This window comes from Cavia porcellus, unplaced genomic scaffold (assembly GCF_034190915.1).
Source record: "Cavia porcellus strain 051 isolate PalLab524CR breed Dunkin Hartley unplaced genomic scaffold, mCavPor4.1 scaffold_1, whole genome shotgun sequence".
NCBI lineage: Eukaryota > Metazoa > Chordata > Mammalia > Rodentia > Caviidae > Cavia > Cavia porcellus.
Genome location: NW_026947484.1, coordinates 115,178,206 through 115,201,865, shown reverse-complemented (window position 1 = coordinate 115,201,865; position 23,660 = coordinate 115,178,206). Strand labels below are relative to the sequence as shown.

Genomic DNA, 23,660 nt, shown 5'->3' with positions numbered 1-23,660 from the left:
CATGTTATCTTCTGACTCTTCACTTATTCCAGCTGGTCTGAATTAGTGGGTCAGTTCATTTTCTTTTGCTGTGTTTCTGAGTAGCTGGTCTTTGAAGACAGGATTGTCCTCCTGGTTCTGAAATTTTAGCCTATTTGTCCATCACACTGCCCAAACTTTCAATGTGAATTTTAATCTGCAGATTCTGATTGAAACCTTCTCATGGACTCCAACTCTTAAGTAAATTTGTCATTCATGTTTTGTATCATTTTGTTTAGCTCATCTATCTTCCCATTAGTGCTTTTGAGAGCATTTGCCTATTTTTGGTTATTTCCTTTATGTTTTATCTTTTCTAATCCCACCAGAGTATCTCTTTGAGCTGTTTTCTAACCTCCTCTGCTATGCTTTCAAGTAACTCAGGTGTGTGGGTTATACTATTCTGTCCCCTTGGTGCTCCTGGCTTAGCTGTGGGGCAGCTGGAGTTTTGGGAGACATTCTGTTGCCTTTTCTTCTCATGTTTCTACTGCTTGTTTTCTGCTGAGGTTTGTGGATATTTATGGTCTACTCTTGCTAGTATAGAGATCTCATTAGTTGTTTTTCAGTGATGTACTTACACGTACACGTACTTACACGTACAGGCTAACTATAATCCTTTGCCACAGCCCCAGGATTTTGACCATTTTGAGTGTTTTGGAAAAGGAGAATGCAGTGTAGTTAGTCCAGCAACCAAGTCCACTGGAAATATAGTCTCATATTGTTAATGTCACAAAGGCAACCTGAATGTTCCTTTAAAGAGAAACAACAATTATGTGACCCTATAAATAGCAAGTGAAACGGTTCCAGCAGTACTGCCCAGGATAAATTTAGAGGTCAACATAAGCAGTATAAGAACCAGTTATGTACCACCTTGATTCCTAGAGAGAAGAAATCATCAACTACAATCTAAACATTAAGGCAACCCAGGTATGGACTAACAGTTAAAATGTACTGAATGTTCGTGTTCTTCTCTCTGAAGAACACGAACACGAATGTTGCCATGTTCTCCAGAAACATGGAACAAACTAAGTTCATGAACTGAGGTACCACTGTAAAAGGAAGAGAAAAAAATTATACAGAGCAAAAAATAAAGCAATTGAGAAGATAAAATTTTAAAACGAGAAGAGGAAAATACTAGAGAAATAGAAGAAAATAGAGATTAGAAGCAAGGCTGAAGGACAAAGGATTACCCAAGCCTCAGGAAACTGGTAAAAATAAAAGAGAAGGAAAGAAGAAAACAAAACAACGTTCACACAAAACTTTAAACAGAGCAAAGCGGAAAAAAAACCTGTGATTTCCAGTCTGTGGCTATCTTCTAGGGTCTACAGTTCTGTGGCAGTGTTCAACTCAAGGCATGATTCTGCTCTCACTGGTAGACAGAGTCAGAGCCCAGATCCTGGTTTGTAATCACCAGCAAGCCGACAGTGGCATTAAGGGGGTGCCAGTTCTAGGACTTTCAAATCCATGGTCACTAGGGTGTCATCTGAATCACTTAGCTTACAGCACTGAGTATCTGTTAGTCTGACCAAAACTCCCTGACCATGTATTACTCCCATGATTGTCCCTTATGTCATCACCCTGCAAGTTTAACACTGGGAGTCCTGAGATGAAGCCAATCTGTGGCTGCTCTCAGTCCCAGGTTCAGTTAACCCCTCCCTAGAATAGCACCTGGCCAACCAGTCTAAGGGATAATGCAGACACTTGGACTGGAGTCATTCACCAGCTGCTGTAGTACCCAGCATCCACTGCTTTGTTTCACTGATGTTTTTCTCTCTGAAGGCCTCTGCAGTCACTTGCTTTCAGTGTATGTTTGTAAGACTCAACCATCCTTTCTCATAAGCCAAAAAAAAAAAAAAAAAGAGGTCAGGAGAAAAGTACAGATTAACTCCTTCCTTTTTCTACCTTGTGGTCTCTTCAATTTCTCCATAGGTTCCAATTTTCTAGTCAGATCTTTCAGGGTCCTAGGGATACACCTCCTTCCTCTTCTTTTATGTTATTTTCCAATGTCTGGATTCAGAATGTTGAAGAGGCTGATTTACTATTGTTTATCATTCTGTCATCTTCCCAGAAGTCACCAATGGTATAACTCTCAGGTGAGGCCCCAGGGCTGAGAACTTCGGGGGCTACTACTGTCTTAAATTCGGAAATCTAAAGCTAGCAGATGTGTCTCAGCTCCAAAAGAGGAAAAAAGTCTGCCTTTCTACTTTTGGTTCTATCTGGGCCCTCAGCCAACAGGATCATGCCTACCTACAGTAAGGTTGGATCTTCACCATCCAATGCGCCAATTCATGTGCCATTCTTCTCTGGAACAGACACACTCAGAAATGTGTGAATGCTGTAAGTATACATTAAAGTCAAGCTGACACCTAAAATTAACCATCACATGAAGACATATGACAGTCTTCACACACAACTCCAAGAAAGTAATTATAGTATTCATTGAATGAGGGTTGCAACCACATCCTTTCCTCATACCTGTTTAGAGTAAAATTTATGAAACTCAAACCAAGAAACTGATTTACAGTGGCCCCAAGTTAGTGGTTCTTATCACATACATATCTGTCCTGTCAATATAAAAGTTCACCATTAAGCTATGGCTCAACTTAAACTCTTGTTTGAAATTTGATGTCTGACAACTACTGATCAGAGATGAAATGGATGATTTTTAAAAATAAAGACATCTTGAACAACTACAACTGGTCAAGCAAATGACAGGGGGGAAATGATTCTATACCTCATAACCATCACATTAAAAATTTAATGCAATGGACAAATGAAGAACCTACATGTGAAGGCACATCTCAGCATTTTTAGAATAATAGAGTGTTTATATGTTGAATCAAGTAGTTCTGAGAAAAAGGGCAATTTATGAAAGGCTGGCGAATACACATTAAAGTGAAGAGATTCTATTCATCAAAAACAGAGAAACAAAAAAAGTATCAGCAACACAAAACTGAAAGAATGACTGGTAGGTAGCATACAAAATTTGCCCCCAATGTTCCCTGCCTCAGGGAGGCAGGACTCGACAGTCTTATCCTCTCCCACACTGTACCAACAGTAGGTCAGTGTGACCATGAGCATAGCACACAAGCAGTATGTTGCATCTGAGATTAGGTTACAATGACTGCAGCTTTCGCCATGAGTTTTCAATCTCTTGGGTCACCTTAAGAGTGATCTTGGAAGTGGACTCTACAGTCTCAGTCAAACTTTGAGAATACTACAACCTCAGGATAAAATCTGAGTCAAAATCAGCCAGCTGCTACACAGTGAGAATAACTAAAACAATTAACATCCTTAACTGATAATTCCCATGAATAAATATGGAAAGACAACCAACAAAGAAAAAATGGACAAAGATTTTTTAAAAACACAAAGGCTTCAAAGAGAATAGAAAACACAGTAAATATGCTCATCAATCAGGAAAACAAAGTTATAATTAATTGCAATTGACAAAAATTGACAAGTCTGACTTCTAAGTGTTGGTCAGGTTACAGAATATGAGAAATCCTTAAATAAACTTAGAGTGTAAAAATATTGTAACTTGGAAGTTAAACGCAGCAATGTCTTTAAAATTGAAAACATAACCCCTAAATTAGTGATTCCACTCCTAGATATGTGTTTTAGAGAAACTATGTATCAGTAAACACTCATATAGCATTTTTAGCAGCATTTTTAGCAAACTCAAGATAAATTCCAAATGTCTATCAATGAGAAGATGTGTAAGTTGTGTATATTCCTATAATGGAGTACTACACACAGTAAAATGAGTCATGCATAAAATGTGGATAATCTTATAAAAAACAGTAAGTAAAAATCAACTTAAGACCCAATGGACTATTCAAGGTATCTGACAAGTGAGCTGTTAATAAATTAGTATGTACATAAATATATAAGCCAATGTGAAAGTTGAACAAAATAATTCCTTTTTAAATAAGCTGCAAAATAAAACTTTGAGACAAAAGTAGCCCAAATCTTTCATCAATTAATTTTCTTTTTTCTAAGCACCAGGGATTGAACTCATGACCTCACGCCTGCCAGGCAGGCGCTTGTGCCACTGAACTAAATACCAGGCCCTACTAATTTTCTAATCATTTGTTTGAAGAAATAATCTCATTTACTATGGCTGCCACCAAGTAACTCATGTCCCTCAACTCCACACATGAACTGCCAACTCTTTCAGTGACACAAATATCCCTCTCAATTCATAGTCATTTAGTTTACTCATGTTCTGTATAGCACCTTGAAGAGAGGAGACATGCAGCTGATACCTGTCCCACCCCTTCCCTTCATCAGACAGCACAGTACCATCTGAGCACTGGTATCAGGAAGAGTAGTCTCCTCTTCTCACACCTCAAATACACAAGATAGGCCACTCTCCCTCACAAAGAATAAGCTGCCCCCCAAAACTTCTGGAAACCATCTAAGGGGCATTACTGCATTGTCAGGGCCTACACTTCTGTCAGCTGAACCTGTCCCCTTCCTCCCATGCTCCTTTTCCAGTCTCTCTGACCACTACCAAGGCTTAGATCTTGGCGTGGCTTTCTTTGAGCAAGATGAGGCATTTCTTTAGAGGATAAATAAAGTATCTTTGTGCTTGGTTGTCCAGGTCCTTTGCATATCAATAGGGTCATGAAACCAGAGAAGGTACCTGCCAATACCTAAAATAAGTTATAGTCTACAGTAAACCCTTGAGCTTTGTCTCCAGCGCTCACGTAAGAAATTCCTTCATATCACAGTGTCATATGTAGTTTCTGAGATAAACTCCAGGAAATGAAACTCTTATGATTAGTGTTACTACTTTTTGGAGTTGCCATTTTTACCAATAAGTATAGAAGCAATTTGACATTTAGCATTCACTACTGCTATATATATCAGTGTGTACTGGCTAAATATCACATATCTTATCTTTATAAACATCATCCTTACAGAGCTTAACCACAAGGAAAGAATCAGGTTTAGGAATAATACCTATGCAGTAAAACTATAAAGAAAAAACAAACTCAACAGTCAAGTTAACAGCTACTGTTGGAAGAGAAGATAATTTTCCATTTGTTAAACTGGGTGACACAATTGTTAATACATATATATACATTTTTTCCACAAGAAACTCACCTCACGGTTGAGTCTTGGTTTATCAAATCAGCTTGTCACAAACCCCCACCGTCCTCCACACATAAAGCTGTCACCATCTTATGAAAATGAGTGAGAAATTCTGTCAAACTGAAACTGCGCTGAAATGAAGACATTAAGTCTATCTTAGATATTTTTACTTATATCTCAAGACAGGAATGAGGTTGACAGGATTTAGGAATAGAGGTCAGTTGCCTGTTAACATTTCCTCTAAATGCTAAACACTTTAATGACCATCAAATTTCTTAGAATTTACTATCCAAAATTTATTTTCACCCATTCCCCAATATTTTGCATCTTTGATATGTTCTACAGTTTTCCTAACGTGACCATCCTTTTCAACAAGCCTGAATTCCTTTTCCTTTTGTTAATATTGTTATAAGGACTTTACCTTTCCCTAGCAAGTAGGATTTGACTTTCCTGATTGTAGTTTAGATAGCTAATCCTCTCATGCCTAGTGTTCCATTTTGGAATAGCACATAACAATGAAGAATAGTAAAAACCTTTTCTCTTCAAATTCTTGTTCTTTGAATTTTTCTAGCCAAGATGTATGAATTTCATTATTAAAAAAAAAACCCTAACTTACAGCATAAATGGTCTAAAAGCCCTTGTCATTGTCTTGAGCTTTTTCCCTGTATCAAATTTCTGTTCATCTGAAACTATAACATTTGACTCTTTTCCTACTTTCATTGTTTCCTGTGTCCCTAGTTGTAAGTTTGGCACTGATCAGTAAATTTTCATCTCAACAATAAAAATCTTTCACTGTTCAGCACCTATCATTACTTTTATTCCTTTTGAGTTTCTAAAAGTTTGCAATGTTAATTTCACATTTTTAAAAGGTGAAATCTTCTGAAATTAGAGTTCCTAAATCTTACATATATTATAATGTGTCACTAATTATGGTAAATGTTTCCTTTCTGTACTCTGAGATACCAGGAAGCACAGGTGTCCTTCCTAATTGAACAGGAATTGAGCAGAAACACAGGAAATACTGGCTAGTATGTGGTGGCTAGATTGGGCTATGTGTACAGGGACAGCTCTTATGAGTGCAAAGGATAAAACAGTGTGAAAAAATAGCCTGTGCATACAGTTTTGTTGAACAAAGATAAATCCAAATTATTACATGCCATTTAAATTCATTCTAAAGAAATTTTCTTTCCTTTATGAAAGCTTGAGAGACACTAAAACCAGAATAAAATTTCTAAAACTTCCCAAAAAGGTTGCCACACTTCAGAAGCTTATCGTCTATGTTGTATTACCTAAAATTTAACATATTCAAGAACAAAATCATCACATCTCTTTTGTTCACATAGCAATAAGAGATATACACCTTAACTGACCATGAAAAGATTGTTTTATTCCATGAAAATATTCTCAACAGAGAACACTATCTTTAACAAAGCCTTTACCATTAAGAAATCAACATGTGCACAGAGTAAAAATTACTGAAAAATTAATTTCTTTTGGACAATTCACATGTTCAAAATTTAAGAATGATTTAAGAATGTGCAAGTACAAATGTCTTTAATATTATAATAACCCATAAACAGGTTTCACTATTCCACATAAAGGAACTTGCCTCCTACGGAAGCAAATCCTGCTTTTAGAAAAACAAACAGTAGCTTGAAAAGAACAGTTAGTCCTTACAAGAAAGCCTTAAACTTTGCCCTCTGTGGCTGCTAGCCAAAAAAACATAAGCACTTCAGGCTTTGTTCAGAAGACAAACATAGCCAGATCACATTTCCTTCTTACTGCTAATCTTTAAAATAAAAATAGCACTAGATTTTAAAACTACGTCATGTAGTATGTCAGTATTGAATAATGTCACATTATATAAATAACCCTGTAACGAGATTCAATATCTAAACTTTATCATTTACTAGCCTCAAAGGTAATACACTATAAGTCAGCTGTGTAACCGTGGTGTACTTGCTCTTATGAAGGCATTAATTTTCACACAATTGTCCTTTAGCTTTAGTATACCTTGTATGATTCGAATAACACTGGGAAAAATTATTAAAACAGCCACACAGCTTCTAAAATATTGCTTAAAATCCAATAATACACAAACCATTTCACGTTCTTTTTCTTCCCTTAACACAGTAAAGAACCAAATTAAAGAAGTTTTAGTGGTACAAATAACCCCCCACCCAACCCATACACCTATTACAATACCACTAAGAAATTAGTTCAGATACAGGTCATGAACAAAATCACAAATGTAAGGCAAGGACAACATGAGCAATAGGAGCACTAACAACAATTATATTTACAAGTATAAACATACAGAAATTTCCACTTTACAAGTAAAAGTGCACATAGATCATTACAAAGTTTCACTAAATTTTATCTGGTTCAAACAAAAGCATCACTTGGAAAGACTATCATCATAATAATCAAATGAGTTCATCATAACCCTAAATTAAAAGACAATGGGGGAGGTCCATAAAACTTCTCATAAAACACTGAGTAAAGTAAAATGGACGGGGACATGTCATTAGTTTGATGCATAAATCTGAAGATGCACCATTGTACATGGTGGAGCTCTAAAAGCCACCTACCGAGGCTACATCGGCAGCTGCAGCAGTGCTGCAGAGTTAAAGGAGGTCGCACTGAACTGACATAAAGCCCTTTGTGGGATACTGTAGTGGTAGTGTTGGCAATCAACAGATTTAGGCACTCTAGTTTAAGGCAGCATTTGAATGGAAGCAGCTGACTTCTGACAACAGTCCTTTGTCTTGAGGTGGTTGAGTATCTTCTGTGTTTATTATGCCAGGACTTCAGTGCTAACTATAGATTCTTCCCAGACTGAGATGCTGAAGATGTATTATGTTTCAAAGAGGTCTTTCAACTGGGCAGTAGGCTAGAGCAGAGATGTTTTCTTGTTCTTATCATCAAAATTTCAGGTTCACAGACTATGTGTTCATAATGCCAAAACTGGAATGTTTGCAGTGGGGAAGTTATAGCAGCACATATATACTAAAATGGAAATATTAGTGCTAGAGATGTTTGACAAAGTGATTTGTACTACAAATGTAAAACAAAACAAAGGCTTTGACAAGAACAAGGGATTATAAAGACATGCCTAAAAAATCTAAATCCAGTCACTCTAGACATGCAACAGGATGTTAAGCAAGCACGGAGGTGGCGCAGGCAGACACTGACAAATGGCAAAGATTCTTACAGACAATGGATCTAAACACCAACTGAAACACAGCTGGGTAGAGATGGTCCTGTACGGACAGCCAAGCATAAGACAAATTTTATATGACAGCTCTGCATTCTGATTTGGACATGAGTAAAATAAACGGAAAAAAGGTTAGCCATTGTCGGCTTTTTTCTTTCTTCCACGTGAATAATTGTGAACTAGGAATTTAAGGATTGGAATTATAATGATCTTTTAAAACAATGTATGGAAATGCTAATGAAGTTAGTAAAAAATAATGTCTGCATGCACTCATGCAACTTGCTTCTCTTGCTCTCTCTTTGAGCCTGACAACTCTAATACCCTCCCCCCAAAAGCAGCTGCATGTAACCTCCTTCAACATCTTGCCCATTTCCTCAGAAACCCTCTTCAGGAACCTGTAGTCCAGGAGGAAAAAGAAAAGAACAATTACTGAAGACCTTTGGTAAGACCAAAAGGGGTGTGCAGTTTAAAGTATCTGCCCCAAAAGTCTCTACAATCTCCCTTCCCCACACAACTAACTCAGTCATCACACAACTAATGCTGCACAGTCCTTGACTGTACAGTATTTTCAACAAATGTTTATTGCAATTAAGTGGAAAAATAATCTGTTCTAATAACTGATAATCCAGCTAAATCAGGCACAAAATACTTGTATAGATATCTTCCTTCTACTCAGTCAAAACAGCAGTTTCTCTTCTAAATAAGCAGTGGCCAAGATTTTCCCTCCATTTAAGATTTAAGTCTTCATTGATTTAGAATCTATTTTTTATGTGTAATTGCTAAATAGTCCTAAATGATATTTTCAAGATAAAAAATACAGGTATGGGACTCATTTGGAAGGAAGTTTATACATTATTAAAAATTATCAGCAAACTTGAAAAAAATTTTCAAGTCTCAAAAGAAAGTTATTTATTCACATAAGAGCTGGATCAGGTGACTTTGTAGATCTCTTGATTAGCCTACTATTTAAATACATTTTGTACTCGCTGCTTATTTTCTTCCTTTAGAAAACCAAAGACTAAAGAGAAAAATGAAAATCATTATATTGTTATTTTTTAACCAGTTATTCATCTTTTTCTTCCTAGCAACTGAAGCTACAAATTTAAACTCCTAGAACAAACCACTCTCTTTTTTTGGACTGGGAATCAAACTCAGGACCTCATGCTTACCAAGCAGGTGCTGCACTGTTGAGCTATATCCTTGGGCCCAAACCACTCTTTTGGGAGACAGCTTTCTATAATATTTCAGAGCAGTTTTACTTATTTGAATTCACACAATCACTGTTTTCTGACATAAAAGGGATAAGGGAACATTCTACCTATAGGTTCCTGCCAAATAAATCAAGTTCTTTTATTTAGAAGGCAGAAAAACACAAATTCTTCACACAGACTCAAGCAGAACATAAAGCAAAAAGCATCGATTACGTTCACACCAACATTACTCAAATGATAAGGTGTCACAGAAAGTTACTTGTGGCAATATTTATACCTCTAAGACCAAACCTGTACTCAGCTCACACAGTGAACAATAAATGGGGACGCCCTTTTAAGTTTTCTTCTGACCTGCTGAATGTGTTTCATTTTATATTACTGTTCCTAGGGCACAAAACTGTCTGGTTAGTTTAGATATAAGTTACTGCACCTTTACTGTTTTTCTCTAGAGTTACATCTATGTATGATGTGGGAACGTAGCCTTCTTCACCATTCTGTCTCCGGGCTCTTGTCCATCCATCACCTTTGTCCTCCTCAATTATGTATAGAACTTCACCTTCTTTCATTGCCAGAGTACCTTCATTATGTCCTAGACGAGAGTTTTCACAGCACAAGTACAATGTAAGCATAATGATTACTTTAAATAAGTCAGCAGTATAACACACAAAATAACATGAGACTCTACTAGATTCCAATGCACTTTCCCACAAGTCACTGGTTCTTTCTAGCAACAACATCTCTATGCTGCTTTGTACTTTACCCAACACTCTCATATACATCCTTGTTTAAACCACCATAATCCCTGAGGCTAGATTAAAATCAACCCACATAACAGATGAAGTAATTGAGCCACAATGATACTATATAATTTGACAGGTATCCTAAACTTCTGCTTCCACTCTTCCAATTCCTTTCTCAAGTTGGAATAGTGTTGTTATCTAAAAAATTATGAGGTAAGGATCAGAAAAATAGTAAAAAGACAGTGAAAAGGTGGGAAGGGAGCAAAGGAAAAGACAATTTTAGCTGATGATGACATAAGCAGAATGGCTACAAAACACAAATTTTCTTCAAGACCTCAGCAACACCAGGATTCCCTTTCAGGACTCTTTCTTCCCAAACCCAACCACTGCCAACCTGCATAGCAGTAACAGTTTATACAACTTAATCTTCACTTATTATATGCTAAAATCTATTTTACTTTCTAGATAGCATCATGCCAAGATTTTTGTAAATACGTTATTTTAGATGAGTAATTAAAGACTATTTTTTTGCAGTGATAAGAATCAAATCTAGGGCTCACATGTTAGGCAAGTGCTGTCCTGAGCTACAACCTTAGTCCCTTTACTCAATTTTTTAAAACCAACAAAATGGTTATTGAATGGAGAAAGACTTTACATCATACACAATTTTAAAAGAACTTAATTATGAAAGTGTTCACTGTTGTATTAGTTGAGGAAAACAATTTTTCTGAGTCAAGGGGAGGAAGGGCTACTGAAAATTTTCAGGAGAGAGCCACATTTCTTTACTTCCCTCATACAGTTTGTTCTCCAGTTATCATGGGAGACAGGATGATACATTCAGAAGCTACCACTCTCTTTCCCACTGTCATCTGAAAAAGTAGCCAGCAGAGTTAGGATACAATGATGGCTTTCTGCTATGCCTTCTATTTGTCTTTAATGTTCACAAGCCACAAGACCATGAAGTGATATATATATCAGCCATCTACTTCCTGGTTAGAGTATATGCTCAAGCTCCTTCAACCATACTAAATACATGTAAGCATTAGTAAGTTCAGCATGGAAGATCTGTATCAACCAAAATTGGGAGATAATAATCTGTCACAGAATGTTGATAACATAATTTTCTTTCTTACGATTCCAAGTGTGTGTGAGAGGTCCCTGTATAATAGTTAAAAGTATGCATACTAATGAATAGGATGCAATGTACTATTTAGATAGGCACACTAAAATGAATGACAATGTATTTAGACTTTACAGAACCAATTTTATCAATATAATACACATGAAGAACATCATACCATCAAAGGGATAGATAGCTTTGCAGTGTCCAATAGCAGGCAAAGGATCATCATCTTCAAATTCATCATCAAACTCACTGTGATGACTATGCTGTTGGGGTGGCCCACGAACCTCTTGGTTGGCATCATCAGTGTAACTTCCCTCAGGACTAAAAGAAAACAGTTATGCCTCATTAAATATCACAAACATGAGAGCTCTTCATGTATTATCTATAAGTTGATCTCCTCAATATCAATTCAGAAAATTACGTGGCATGGTTTCATATTAGTCTATTTTCTTAGGTGTTGACTACATAACTTGTTTCTAATGCAAAATGCTTCTTTTTTGAAAATTTTATTTTAGGAGCTTCAGCAATGTTCTGGGGACACAGCAATATTCCATGAATACATCTTATTGCACTAGATCTAGAGATGAAGTGGAAAAGCATAGTAGACACGGGTCTTCCATAATCCCCTCTTCTGACAAAAGTATCATAGAACTGACCCAGCTCAGTGTTTCATTAATAGTGGCTGTCTCTACTGTGGATCCAGGACCATAAGCACCGCATTCACATGGTAGGAATGAAGGGTTCACTAGTAGACCTGTAACCCAATCAGAAATAAGCCATGCACCAGACCTCTCCCTGGCACTGTTTTTAAGAGAAACTTGCTCCCTTTTCACTTCAAACCTAGGAGAAACTCCCTAGAGCTTTGGAAGATCAGACAAAGGCTTAAAATGAAATCTACATAATAAAGGGGAGAAATGACGGAAGTGATGAGAAATTGAGTCTTACAGATAACATCTGGGCTCTTCTTCACCATTAAAGTCCATTTTTAGGGGGCTGGGGATTTAGCTCAGTGGCATAAGCGCCTGCCTTGCAAGCAGGCAGTCGTGAGTTCGATGCCCGGTACCGATAAAAAGGAAAAAGACAAAAAAAAAAAAAAAAAAAAAAAAAAAAAAAAGTCCATTTTTACCTTAGATCAGTATCCATAAAACATTCACTACATTGCTTAAAACCAAAAGACTTCTAATTAAAATCAGAAGTCAAAGGGGCTGGGGATTTAGCTCAGTGGCATAAGTGCCTGCCTTGCAAGCAGGCAGTCGTGAGTTCGATCCCTGGTACCGATAAAAAGGAAAAAGACAAAAAAAAAAAAAAAAAAAAAAAATCAGAAGTCAATCCCCAATTAATTGTGGTAAAGGAAAAGTTAACAACTTAGAGAAGTCCTAAACATCAAGTAATAAAAAGTATATTTTATTTTTCTTAAAAAATTTCAAATCAAAGAGAAAAAAAAAGAAAAATTTTTGCTAAGATATCAAAGGTCGAATAAAATTTTAATAATGGAAAAATTTACAGGGTTATATTTAGCAGCACTTCTCCATAAGCCTGGAATCCTCATTCTTAAATAATGCATGCCAGGAAAGCTAGATCCTTCTAGTCTGGAGTTATAGCTAACAATAAAAACCAGTTACCTGTGGATCTTTCTTGATAAACAGAAGACAGAAATTCTCAAAAAAGTGTCAAAGGAGAGCAAAGAACTAACATTTGTGAAGCACATACTATTTCCAGGTATTTTTTCTACATAATTTATGTATATTGTTTCTTTTAATACTAAAGATTCCCTATCTGGTGTAACCTCCATTTTATGTATCAGGAAACAGATTCAGGGAATATTAAAAATGAACTTGCTCAAATTACTTAGTAATTAAGTAGCAAACCAAGATTTGATATTAGACATGTCAGATTCTTCTCTAAAGTAAATCCTAATTTGTAAATTTTTATTGTGAGGGAACAGGAAGACATTATATCAGGGAGAAAATGTCACAAGTAGTACAAAACATGAAAACCTGACAAAATGCCAAATTGAAAACCAATCCACACTAGCAATACATAACCCTTTTTTCTTTAACAAAACTAAGCAGTTAGCAGTAAAATTTTTCTTTGACTTAAGTTATCAACTCTACTTAAAATCTTTCTGTGCTGAGGTTCCTTCGCCTTGAAATTGTAGCTCCAAGAATTTTCTATGTTCTTAGATCAGATTGGTTTTAGATGCATGACAAACTAGAATTAAACAGCAAGATGAAATATCATACTTCACCTGTAATCAATCATTTAAAGGAATAGAAAATTACTTAGGTTCAAAAAACTGAAGTTATGAAATGCCAAACTTGTTAAATTAGGGAACCATGGAAGACAAGGAGGAAGAAAAAGAACCGTATGAAGAAATAGAACTGTAAGAAGTTTAGGATAAAGAGATGAAAAATGTTTGGGGAAAAAAAAGAAATACAAATCCAGAAATTTTTTTAAAACAACCTTTCTCGCCCTTGTGTTACAAGGTGATTTATATCACTGCTGTGTCTTCGGTCTCCTCTCCCGCCTGTTTTGCCTTCAACTTCAGAAAGCCATGCCTTAGGAAAATAAATAAACAAATAAATAAGCAAGCAAGCAAGCAGACAACTGAGTTCAGTAAGTCTGTTCAAAAACTTACACAATAGCCTACATTTGAAATGTGCTTTGAGTTTTTATAACTATTGTGAGTCTAGAGATCAAAAACATTCCAATTTGGTTAATAATCAATGTTGCAGCTGATTTTTAAAACACAGTATAAATGTTTATCCTCATATCAAGGCTTTAAGAATCTCCACTAAAGAATCTATTTATACCACATATAATTGTACGTTAATCTATATAAACCACAATGATATTTTACATTTAAAATTAAATATTGTAACCTATTTCTACAAAAACTAACCTATCATAATGAAAATTATAAAAATATGCCTCAAATAACTGATGAATAACAAATCTACCTCATTCTTGTGGATTTCCATTCGCAAGCGGTCAATATTATTCATTGTCTCTGCTAATTTAGGCTGCAAACTCCCTGGATCCCCCATTTGTGGATTTTTCTCATATACATCTTTCATTTTGTTGAGTGCATCTCTAAAAAAGAAAAAGAAATCACACAAGTAAGTATTCATGGGCTTTTAGGTAAGAGTTTCACTTTACTTGGATGATTCAACTATAACTTCACATCAAATTGGGTCACATCTCTTTAAGTTAAGTCAAATATTACCTGACTAAATACAATTTGCATAAAGCTGAAAAAGTATATAATTTATGGAAAATATCTTTTAAACATTGATAATATAAAAAAAAACAGATTTCATTTTTCATTTCTTGATAAGGACTACGCACAGGTTTTATAAATGGCTGGTAGAATACTCCTCAGTATTCTTACAGCCATCATGTCCCTACATCAAAATCATTATATCCCCACCCAGCTACATTATTTTACCAGTATTTTCTCTAGTTCACACAGCACCACCATCCTCCCACTCATCTATGCTAGAAATAGAATGCCATCTTTAACTTGTCCCCTCTTTAAATTCAATCATTTGTCAATTCCTCTTAACCCAGCTCCTCTTCTCCAATTATATTACAAGAGGTTTCACCCAATGAGCGCTCCTAGACTCTTAACATCCAACATCATAGACAAACATGCCTAAAAACTTGTTTCCTTCTTGACCTGGAGGATATATTTTCTTTTCCTCCTCCTCTTCACCTCTGCTTTCTTTTGATCTCATTGGTTCCTTCTCCTTGTTTAATTTTCAAATGTCTGTTACATAAAATGACAGAGGTTAATTCTCATCTCATCCTACGCTGCTCTTTCAGGATGACTTCTTTTTGTTTTAATATTGTCTATCTTTGGATAATTCTCAAATATCTGTATCGTCCTTTATCTCTAAATCCCAAATTTGTATCTCCAATCCAACACAGATTTTTCCACATATTTCAAAAATCAACACAGGCAAAACCATATTTTTGTACCAAATTTATGTTTCAATTTTTTTTTAGTTTCAATTAATTCTACAGCTATTGAGCTATGGCTTTTTCTTGTTTAAAGCTTCTTCGTTTTTCTCCTCTACAACATTCAGTCAAGTAAAAAGTCCAATCTATTTTAGCTTTAAATTGACTTTTACATTTATTTCTTCACTCTTTTCTCATGGCCATCGTTTAATTTAGGACCTTGGCAATTCTTGCCTGGACTGACGCCGAGTGCCCTAACTTGTCTCCCTACCTCCAATCTTCTTTCTCTAGGATCTGCTTTTCATACAACTTTTAATTACCATTCTTTAGAACACAAAGCTGCTAGTATCTATCCTTCAACAACTTTTGATGATTCTTCAGTATCTACAGAATTCCAAACAAAATGTTCAAGATAATTCATACTTCATCCTGTATCTTTTCACACTCATGCTTTGTCATTATACTCCACATTTCTAACTAAGCCAACTAGATTAAACTCCAGGCATGTCAAATACTCACGTTTCTATGCCATTAATGTTATCGTTCCCACTTTTGTGAATACTCCTTCCCTCTCCCTCACTTTCATATTTAACAAAATTACTTTTTCCCATCAAGGTCCAATTCTAATGCTCTGAAGACAAGCTGACTAGTGTCTATAATGTTAACTGGTATTTGCCTCTATCTAATTTTAGATAAAATGTGTACTTAGTTGACACCTAGTTTCTTCATCTATATAACAGGAACAATAAACTTGTAAGGCTATTTGAAGAATTCAGTTGACATAAAATACATAGTTCAGTATCTGATGCACAAAAATCACTGAAACATTCATTTCCTAGACTACAGCCTTCTTTCTTCCCCACTGTCTCCTCAGTAAAGTCCTTCCTAATTATCTCAGTAAAATTTTGTAATTCTTTCCTCTAGGTTTCCTTATTTATATCTATTAGCAGTTGTAACAATCCAGCTTGTGTAAAACTTATGGCCTATGTTAGTCTTATCCTCCCCAACTAAAATGTGCACTACACTATTCATTTTTGTACCTGCATAATTCCTAGTGTAGACTAAAAGCAACAAATACTAGACTAAATGCTGTAATTTTCCAAAGACTATTTTTATGGTGCTCTAAGAAATATTAATTTATACTAAATACTATTTATAGTAATATAGTTCATTTTAATTGTTGACAGACTCCATATTTGTAAACTGCCTATTCACTAAAATTTATTTGTAATTCTAAAACTAATATTCAAAGTGCCTTCCCGCTCACTCATGGATGTGTACAGGACAGGAAAACCTGAGTACTGGATGCACATGCAAGTTCCTAGTTAAGGTCAGGTGAGGAAAACTTTTGCCTTCTTGTTTCAATTGCCATATTCTTAGTGTCCTTTCTGCAATCTAGGTAGTGCGATTTTTCCCACTTTTGTGCTTTTTGTTAGTAATTCTGATGTTTACAATGTTGTGTAGTGGTTAATACAATCAGACTGTAACATTATTTACAGAGACATTGTCTGTGTTACATAAACTTTGTTTAGACATGAATGACAAATGTGACTGGAAGAGCTCAAAGTTAATGAATCAGCACTATTAAACAAAGAATCTTTAATAAGAAGCATAAAACAAGGTTATGTATATGCATCTATCTGTTCATAAAGTGTTCAACCAGTGGCTACCTGGAGTTTAGCCTTGTATTTTCTCTAGGAACAATGTTTCAGTACATAGTAATTTAGTGTTCCTGATGACTTTGGACCATTAACTACTGTGAAATATGAGAATCAACTGTAATATCTGATTTATGATTAAGCATGCCATGATACCTGATAAACAATTCTTAACACCAAAACTTTACTCTCTCAAGCTAGAAGTTAAGCACTTATTAGGCAAGTACTCTACCACTGAGCTTTATCTCCAGTCTCACAATTTCATCTTCAGTAAAAATAAATACTGTCACTAATTCATTTCATCAATCCTTTGTTCATCATAAATAACTCTATGTCAGGGCCAGGGATATAGGCTAGTGGTGCAAGAACCTGCCTGACAAGCACAAGATCCTGAGTTCAAGTCCAGGTACTCAAAAAAAAAAAAAAAACAATCAAAACTTGATGTTCATTCTTTTAAAAAAGTAAACTGAAGGAAACTTGCAAACTGAACAAAACTCACAAACTGAACAAATGTTTGCTAAAATGTTTTGAAGCAAATAGTTATAGGGTCAAGTTTATACTAAGGTCAATTTAAATACCAAAACAAAAATTTATCAAAGTATACAGAGGTGGTTAGTTCTGAAGCAACTACTCTTAATAATGAATCAAACCAGTTTACAAGTTTGTACAAGACATAAATATATACTACAGCAACTAACAAAAATGTAGAATGAGAGGCTGGGGATTTAGCTCAACGGCATAAGCACCTGCCTTGCAAGCAGGCAGTCGTGAGTTCAATCCCTGGTACTGATAAAAGCAAAAAAATAAAAAATAAAAAAAATAAGTAGAATGCTAAAACAATTTTTAAAAATGCTCTAGCATTTCATTTTTGGCTATGACTTGGCAACCATAAATGTATATCTTTTTTCTCAAATGATACTTCAATCAGAGTTAGACAGTGACACATGCCTGTCTGTAAACCCAGCAGCAGAGAGGCTAAGGATAACAAGTTCAAAACCAGTCTGGACTGTACAACAATGAGTTTAAGACTAGCCTAGAATATATAATGAAATCTTGTTTCAATTTAAAAAAAAAAAAAAGACATTTCAATCAAAAAGTATGACTGGTGCTGAGAACTGAATGCATGCCCTCAGACATGTTAGGTAAACACTGTACCACTGAGCTATATCCTCAATCCAGAATATATGACTCTGAAATGCTCTGTATACCTCATTTACACACATCGTTCAAAGTAGACTCTTAAAAATAATAATGATACTGAGAAATTAAAGAAACACTACTTTTGGTCTGATTCTTTCTGTAGTTCCCTGTTAAGTTCATCAATGCGCTGCTGAAGTTTTTTACGTCTCTGTTCTGGTGGCAGATGACTGAAATCTTCTAGTGCTGGGCCCTGAAAAGAGAATCTAAATCATTACTAAAGAAATTTTCAGAAAACTTTATTTTATGATTCTTTTTTTGGTACCAGGGATCAAACTCATGACCTCGTGCTTACCAGGCAGGCACTGTGCCGCTAAGCTATATCCCTGGCCCAGAAAATCTTATTTTTTAAATTTACTTGTTTTAAAATAAGAATACACAACAATTTTAATTTCACATTTGACTCAAACAACCCCCTTTGTTTTTTTTAAAGGAAATTTACACAGATGCATTAATGAGCACAGTTACATTGAAGAGCTCACATTGCAGTCACATTTATAACCATGAAACAGAATAGGTAAAAATACCACCAAATTCAGGTATTACAGTATTTTCAAATCTTGGCAGAGTTAAAATGAATACATATGAAAATTCTTACGTCAACAACAACAAAATGAAAACACATAACATTTCTCATCTACACAAGTTATTATACCACCTATCACTACACCTTCCCAAATCAAACTCACTGCCATGATACTTAGAACGCTACAAATGTTCAAACTAAAAATACGAAGAGTTTATATGATTAAGTAAGTAACTTACCTCATAATGGCAACTGATTAATGGAATATGCTTCAATACTACATATTTTTGGTTACACTCACTAAACCATTGTTTGGAATGAAAATGTATCTGATCATTTAAAAAACTGAATTATTCAGTAAGTAAAATTATACATGGAATATATTTTTAATTTTCTTATATAAACCAAATAAATTACCTCACTTGAAAAAAAGATTAAACCCAAAGAAAAGATATAATCCTTCTATACAAAGGATCTTGGTATCTGAAAAATTCTTAATGGCTTAATCAAGTAACTAAGAAAAAGTGCTAGTGTTTAACATGTAAGATTTTGTTCAAATGACATCTTTTTTCTCTTTAATGTTATTTTGGTCATTGTTAGTTTAGCTACATTATTAGAGATCATAACAGAACCATTATCAGCAACTACTGAACTCAATATAAAAGTGTATTTACTTTCTATATACTCTGAAAACTGATGATAGCTATTACTCTTCATTTTTCTTTCAAAATGGTTATTTTGAGAATAATAAAGGTCACTTTTTCTCAGAGTTGCTGAAATGGGCTCCCAAAATTTGGGCCACTTATATCTGTACTACTGCATAGCTTTATTCCTTCGGCTGTAAGAATGCTTCAGTTACTTTAAGGGGGGGGGGGGAACCTCACTTTTAGGATGGATTATAATCAAATGTAATATTTAATTAATAACAGAAGCCTTAGAATCTTTCCCCAGTGCTCTGCACACGGGACATTCAACAAGCTTGTTGATCAAAAGAAGGGCATCCTAAGTGGCTATTGTTTTTTCTATACCAGTCACCAGAAACAATGTGAATCAACTAAATCTGACCTAAATAAACAAATGGCAAAGTTTCCTATATAGTTTCTTTAAATTCAGTAGTTAATTGTCAACATAAATTATTAGGTTTATCCTAACTGGGGTACAAGTTTTAAATTATATATGTGTGCTGGGGATATAGCTCAGTGGCAAAGCACCTGCTGGCAAGCACAAGGTTGGGAGTTCAATCCCCAGCACCAAAAATAAATAAATAAATACATATATGGCAAAGATAAGCTTCTAATTTATTTTGTTAATTTTTTAAAATTCTCAAAATTTTATTTAATAAAATGAAACATATTGCAATGTTGTAGTCCTTTTTTGGGATAATATTACAATAAACTGACAAATTATCCACACAAGTAAATCTGCCATATTTCCACTTGTCCCTCCATTAAATCTTGTTATTGCATTTATTTACAGTAGATATCTAATCACTTGCATTTCAAATATTCCATTTCAATATTGTAATACAAAAGCTGAACTCATTCTATTTCTTATAAATGTAAAGAAACCTTCTAAGGCATTTAGAGACCTATCTTACTACAAGAAGATTCATAAAAGGCTGAATTGTAACTATATTTAAAAAAAGTAGTTATTTTCCAAGCTATTTTATATAGCTTCCTATACAAGTTCCCAACAATTTGGTAGTTCATTCTTCACAATGTAATTCCACTCATATGTTTAAAATAAATACATAAGGAATATCTCAAATACACACACATACACATGCACGCACACTTATAATAATAATTAGGTTAACTTAAACTTCTGTTTCCCTCCACTAACACAGAAGGATAGAACACTTACCCCACAGTAAGTGGGAAAAAATTTTTCTTTTTTGGGAAAAATCTAACAATTCTTATGGTAAATTATTGTATATCAAACTAATATGACCTTTTAAAAAGATTCTGATAATTCATGCTAAATTGTTATTCTATGTATAATGAACTTTTGCTCTATCATATAACTTTTAAATATCTTTTAATTATAATTTCATTCTTTTAACATTTAAGAACTAAAATAAGTTGTTGACAATTAACCACATTATTTTCTAATCTATGACACTGAGAAGTACTGGCATATGTTGGACTATGGATTAAACTATAAAAAAGTAAAAACACACACAAAGTGAAATGTGGAATGTATTTTACCACTTTTTTTTAAATTAAACAAAACAATGTTTTGAGATTAAAGTTGGCACAGTATATAGATCAGCACACAAGGCTTACCATCTTCACCGACCACTGAATAGTTCAATGGAAAACAGAAAGAAATGGTAAATTACTTAATTGAAACTATAATACAGAAGATACAATAATCTATAGTTGTTCTGCTTTTTACGATATTGAAATAAGTCATGTACATTTCACAATCCAAACAATTATGCCAGGAAAAAAAAAAAAACCAATTTTAAGCACATTTTGGGAAAGCAAATTACTTGCAAAAAAAAAAAAAAAAAGGCAAGACACTGATGATAATGGGCAGATATTTTCTAAGTTTGACTAAAACCCAAAAATTATCATTCTATCAGTAACCATCCACTTTCTTTTAAAGAGAATTTTTACATAATTGAGTTTTACTTATATAGAACTTCATTCTCAAAAGCCCTATCTGAAAAGTTAAATATACAAGGCATAGTATTATCCATTTAAAATCTTTTGTAAAATATTAAAAAATAGGATGTCTTTCCTAATGCATTAAAGAAAACATTGTATAAATTTTTACAGTTCAAGAAATACCATTTTGAATTTAAATTTATCATGATTACATGAAGGCAACACTTTTAGTTTTATGTGTCTTTTCTTAAATTGCACAGATATATTAAAATTATAATATCAAAATAATAAATTTAGTTACCCAAAATTAAGTTTCCTATGACATATTTCCTAACAGACACAAACATATGGGCCAACTTTTGCTTTTAAAATAGTTTCTACTTTCCAGTTTTTATTCTGAAATCCATATGCTTAAGAAATACTAAAAATGTAACTTTTAGAGAACTGTTTAAAATTTATTCTTTCTAAAAATATAAATGTCACCAAGTGTGAAAAAATCAATCACACTGCTCTTATACAATATAAACACACACACATACACACACAGTGTCCCACAATATATGGCAAACTTTATAGAATTAGTCTTTGCACTCATTAATTTTAGCTTAGCAGCATCTAAATTTTTCATTTTCCCCAGATTTATAAATCATGAATTTTAATTTCTGGTACTGGGGATTGAACCCAGTGCCTCATAGGTGCTAAGCAAGCACTCTACCCCTGAGTTATACCTCAACCCCACCCCCTTTTAAATCATTTTATTTTAGACAGGATCTCGCAAATTTGCACACACTGGCCTTGAATTTGCGGTCCTCTTGCCTCAGCCTCCCAAGTATCTGGGATTACAGGAACGTGCCACCATGCTCGATTTAAATAATCATGTTTTAAGAGAAGGTGGTACAGAGAGGTCAGATAGAATTTCACACACAAAAAAATGAATGAACTTTAATAAATATGTGGCAAAAATATCTACCCCTTATCTCTGATGAGTTGACCATATATATATTAATGGTAACAAAGATAAAAAAAGATGACATTTGGTATTCATTATCTTTCTGAACTAAGCTTAACATTCTTTAGACTGTCAGTAGTTTTAAGAAACAAAAACAATTTATTTCGCTATCACAAAATTCCTGGTGAGGAAATTAGAAGGTCTAAATTAAGGAAAGATATTAATGGTCTGCATTGAAATGCTATTAAATGTTATATAGGCCAAGAAACAATATCTAAAATATTTACTTAATTTTATGCCAATTTTCACTAGCTAAATTTCTAAGTGATATACTTGCCCTAATTTCTATATTAGTATCTTTTAGAGAAAATAGTAGGTAATTATAGCTGAAAAACTAAAGATTTCCTTTTATACCTAGTTTTACTATCAAATGGAAAACAATTCTATGGTCCAGTAATCTTGCATTCAGGGATGTAAATTCTTTGTAAAAATATTAGAAACATTTTGTATATATGTTTTTTGGTCTTTTTTATTTTTATCGGTACCAGGGATCGAACTCACGACTGCCTGCTTGCAAGGCAGGTGCTTATGCCGCTGAGCTAAATCCCAAGCCCCGCATTTTGTATACTTTTTAAAGTAATAAATGTTCAATGCAAAAATACCATTCTCATGTACAATTATAATATATCTATAAGTGGAAAATTTCATATAAATACCCATTATATCCTAATACAAAAGATCTAAAAAAGGAAATTAGGAAATTAAAATAGGTCAAAATCCTGAGAACTGTACCCTGATTAAAGCTAAAACAAAACAAAATACCTGGAAGCCTGTAAGTCATAAGTAATTTAGACAAAAAATATGAACTTATTATTATTAGATGATTTGATTACTTTTACAGAAAGGAATATCTAATGAAACTCAAATGAAATAGTAGAAATTATTAGTGTGGATAATAAAAGCAGGCAAGTTTTGGTATACTTCCCTAAATGTCATAGGAAGAAACTATAGATCCTCGTTCCTCAGAGGGAGTTCATTGGTATCATTGTCAAACTCAAAATTATTGATCTAGCACAGTGGTGGCAAACCTATGGCACATATGCTGAAGTTGGCTATTATCACTTAAAAGCTCTAACAGGTTCACCATCACTGGTCTAATATAACATTTCTCATGTCCTTACTAATAATACAGGATACTATATAAACTAGTTTTTCTTTAAAAAAAAAAAAGAAAGAAAATTAAAACTTTTAAAAAATACTTATGAAGAACAATGCCCAACAAATATAGCCCCAAACAAGAGTTTCTGAATTGAATGGTACAACTCATCAGCTTAAAAAATCTCAAGTCC

General features: G+C 34.2%; 1 protein-coding gene across 3 annotated transcripts in view; it reads right to left on the bottom strand.

The window, feature by feature from the left end:
• Positions 1-6,481: 6,481 nt before the first annotated feature.
• The window catches only part of Fnbp1l (formin binding protein 1 like), a 121,238-nt gene continuing 104,059 nt past the window's right edge, over positions 6,482-23,660 (bottom strand). The window contains exons 11-17 of one of the 3 annotated variants that reach the window (XM_063254469.1): positions 21,036-21,050; positions 18,308-18,417; positions 14,370-14,502; positions 13,873-13,967; positions 11,582-11,730; positions 9,974-10,132; positions 6,482-8,727 (exon numbers count right to left, since the gene is read on the bottom strand). In XM_063254469.1, the coding sequence (XP_063110539.1) occupies positions 8,720-8,727; positions 9,974-10,132; positions 11,582-11,730; positions 13,873-13,967; positions 14,370-14,502; positions 18,308-18,417; positions 21,036-21,050 (669 nt within the window). In that variant the 3' untranslated portion in view covers positions 6,482-8,719. Of the gene's footprint in view, positions 10,133-11,581; positions 11,731-13,872; positions 13,968-14,369; positions 14,503-18,307; positions 18,418-21,035; positions 21,051-23,660 lie in introns of all 3 variants that reach the window. The other 2 variants (XM_063254466.1, XM_063254474.1) reach the window with 2 other exon arrangements.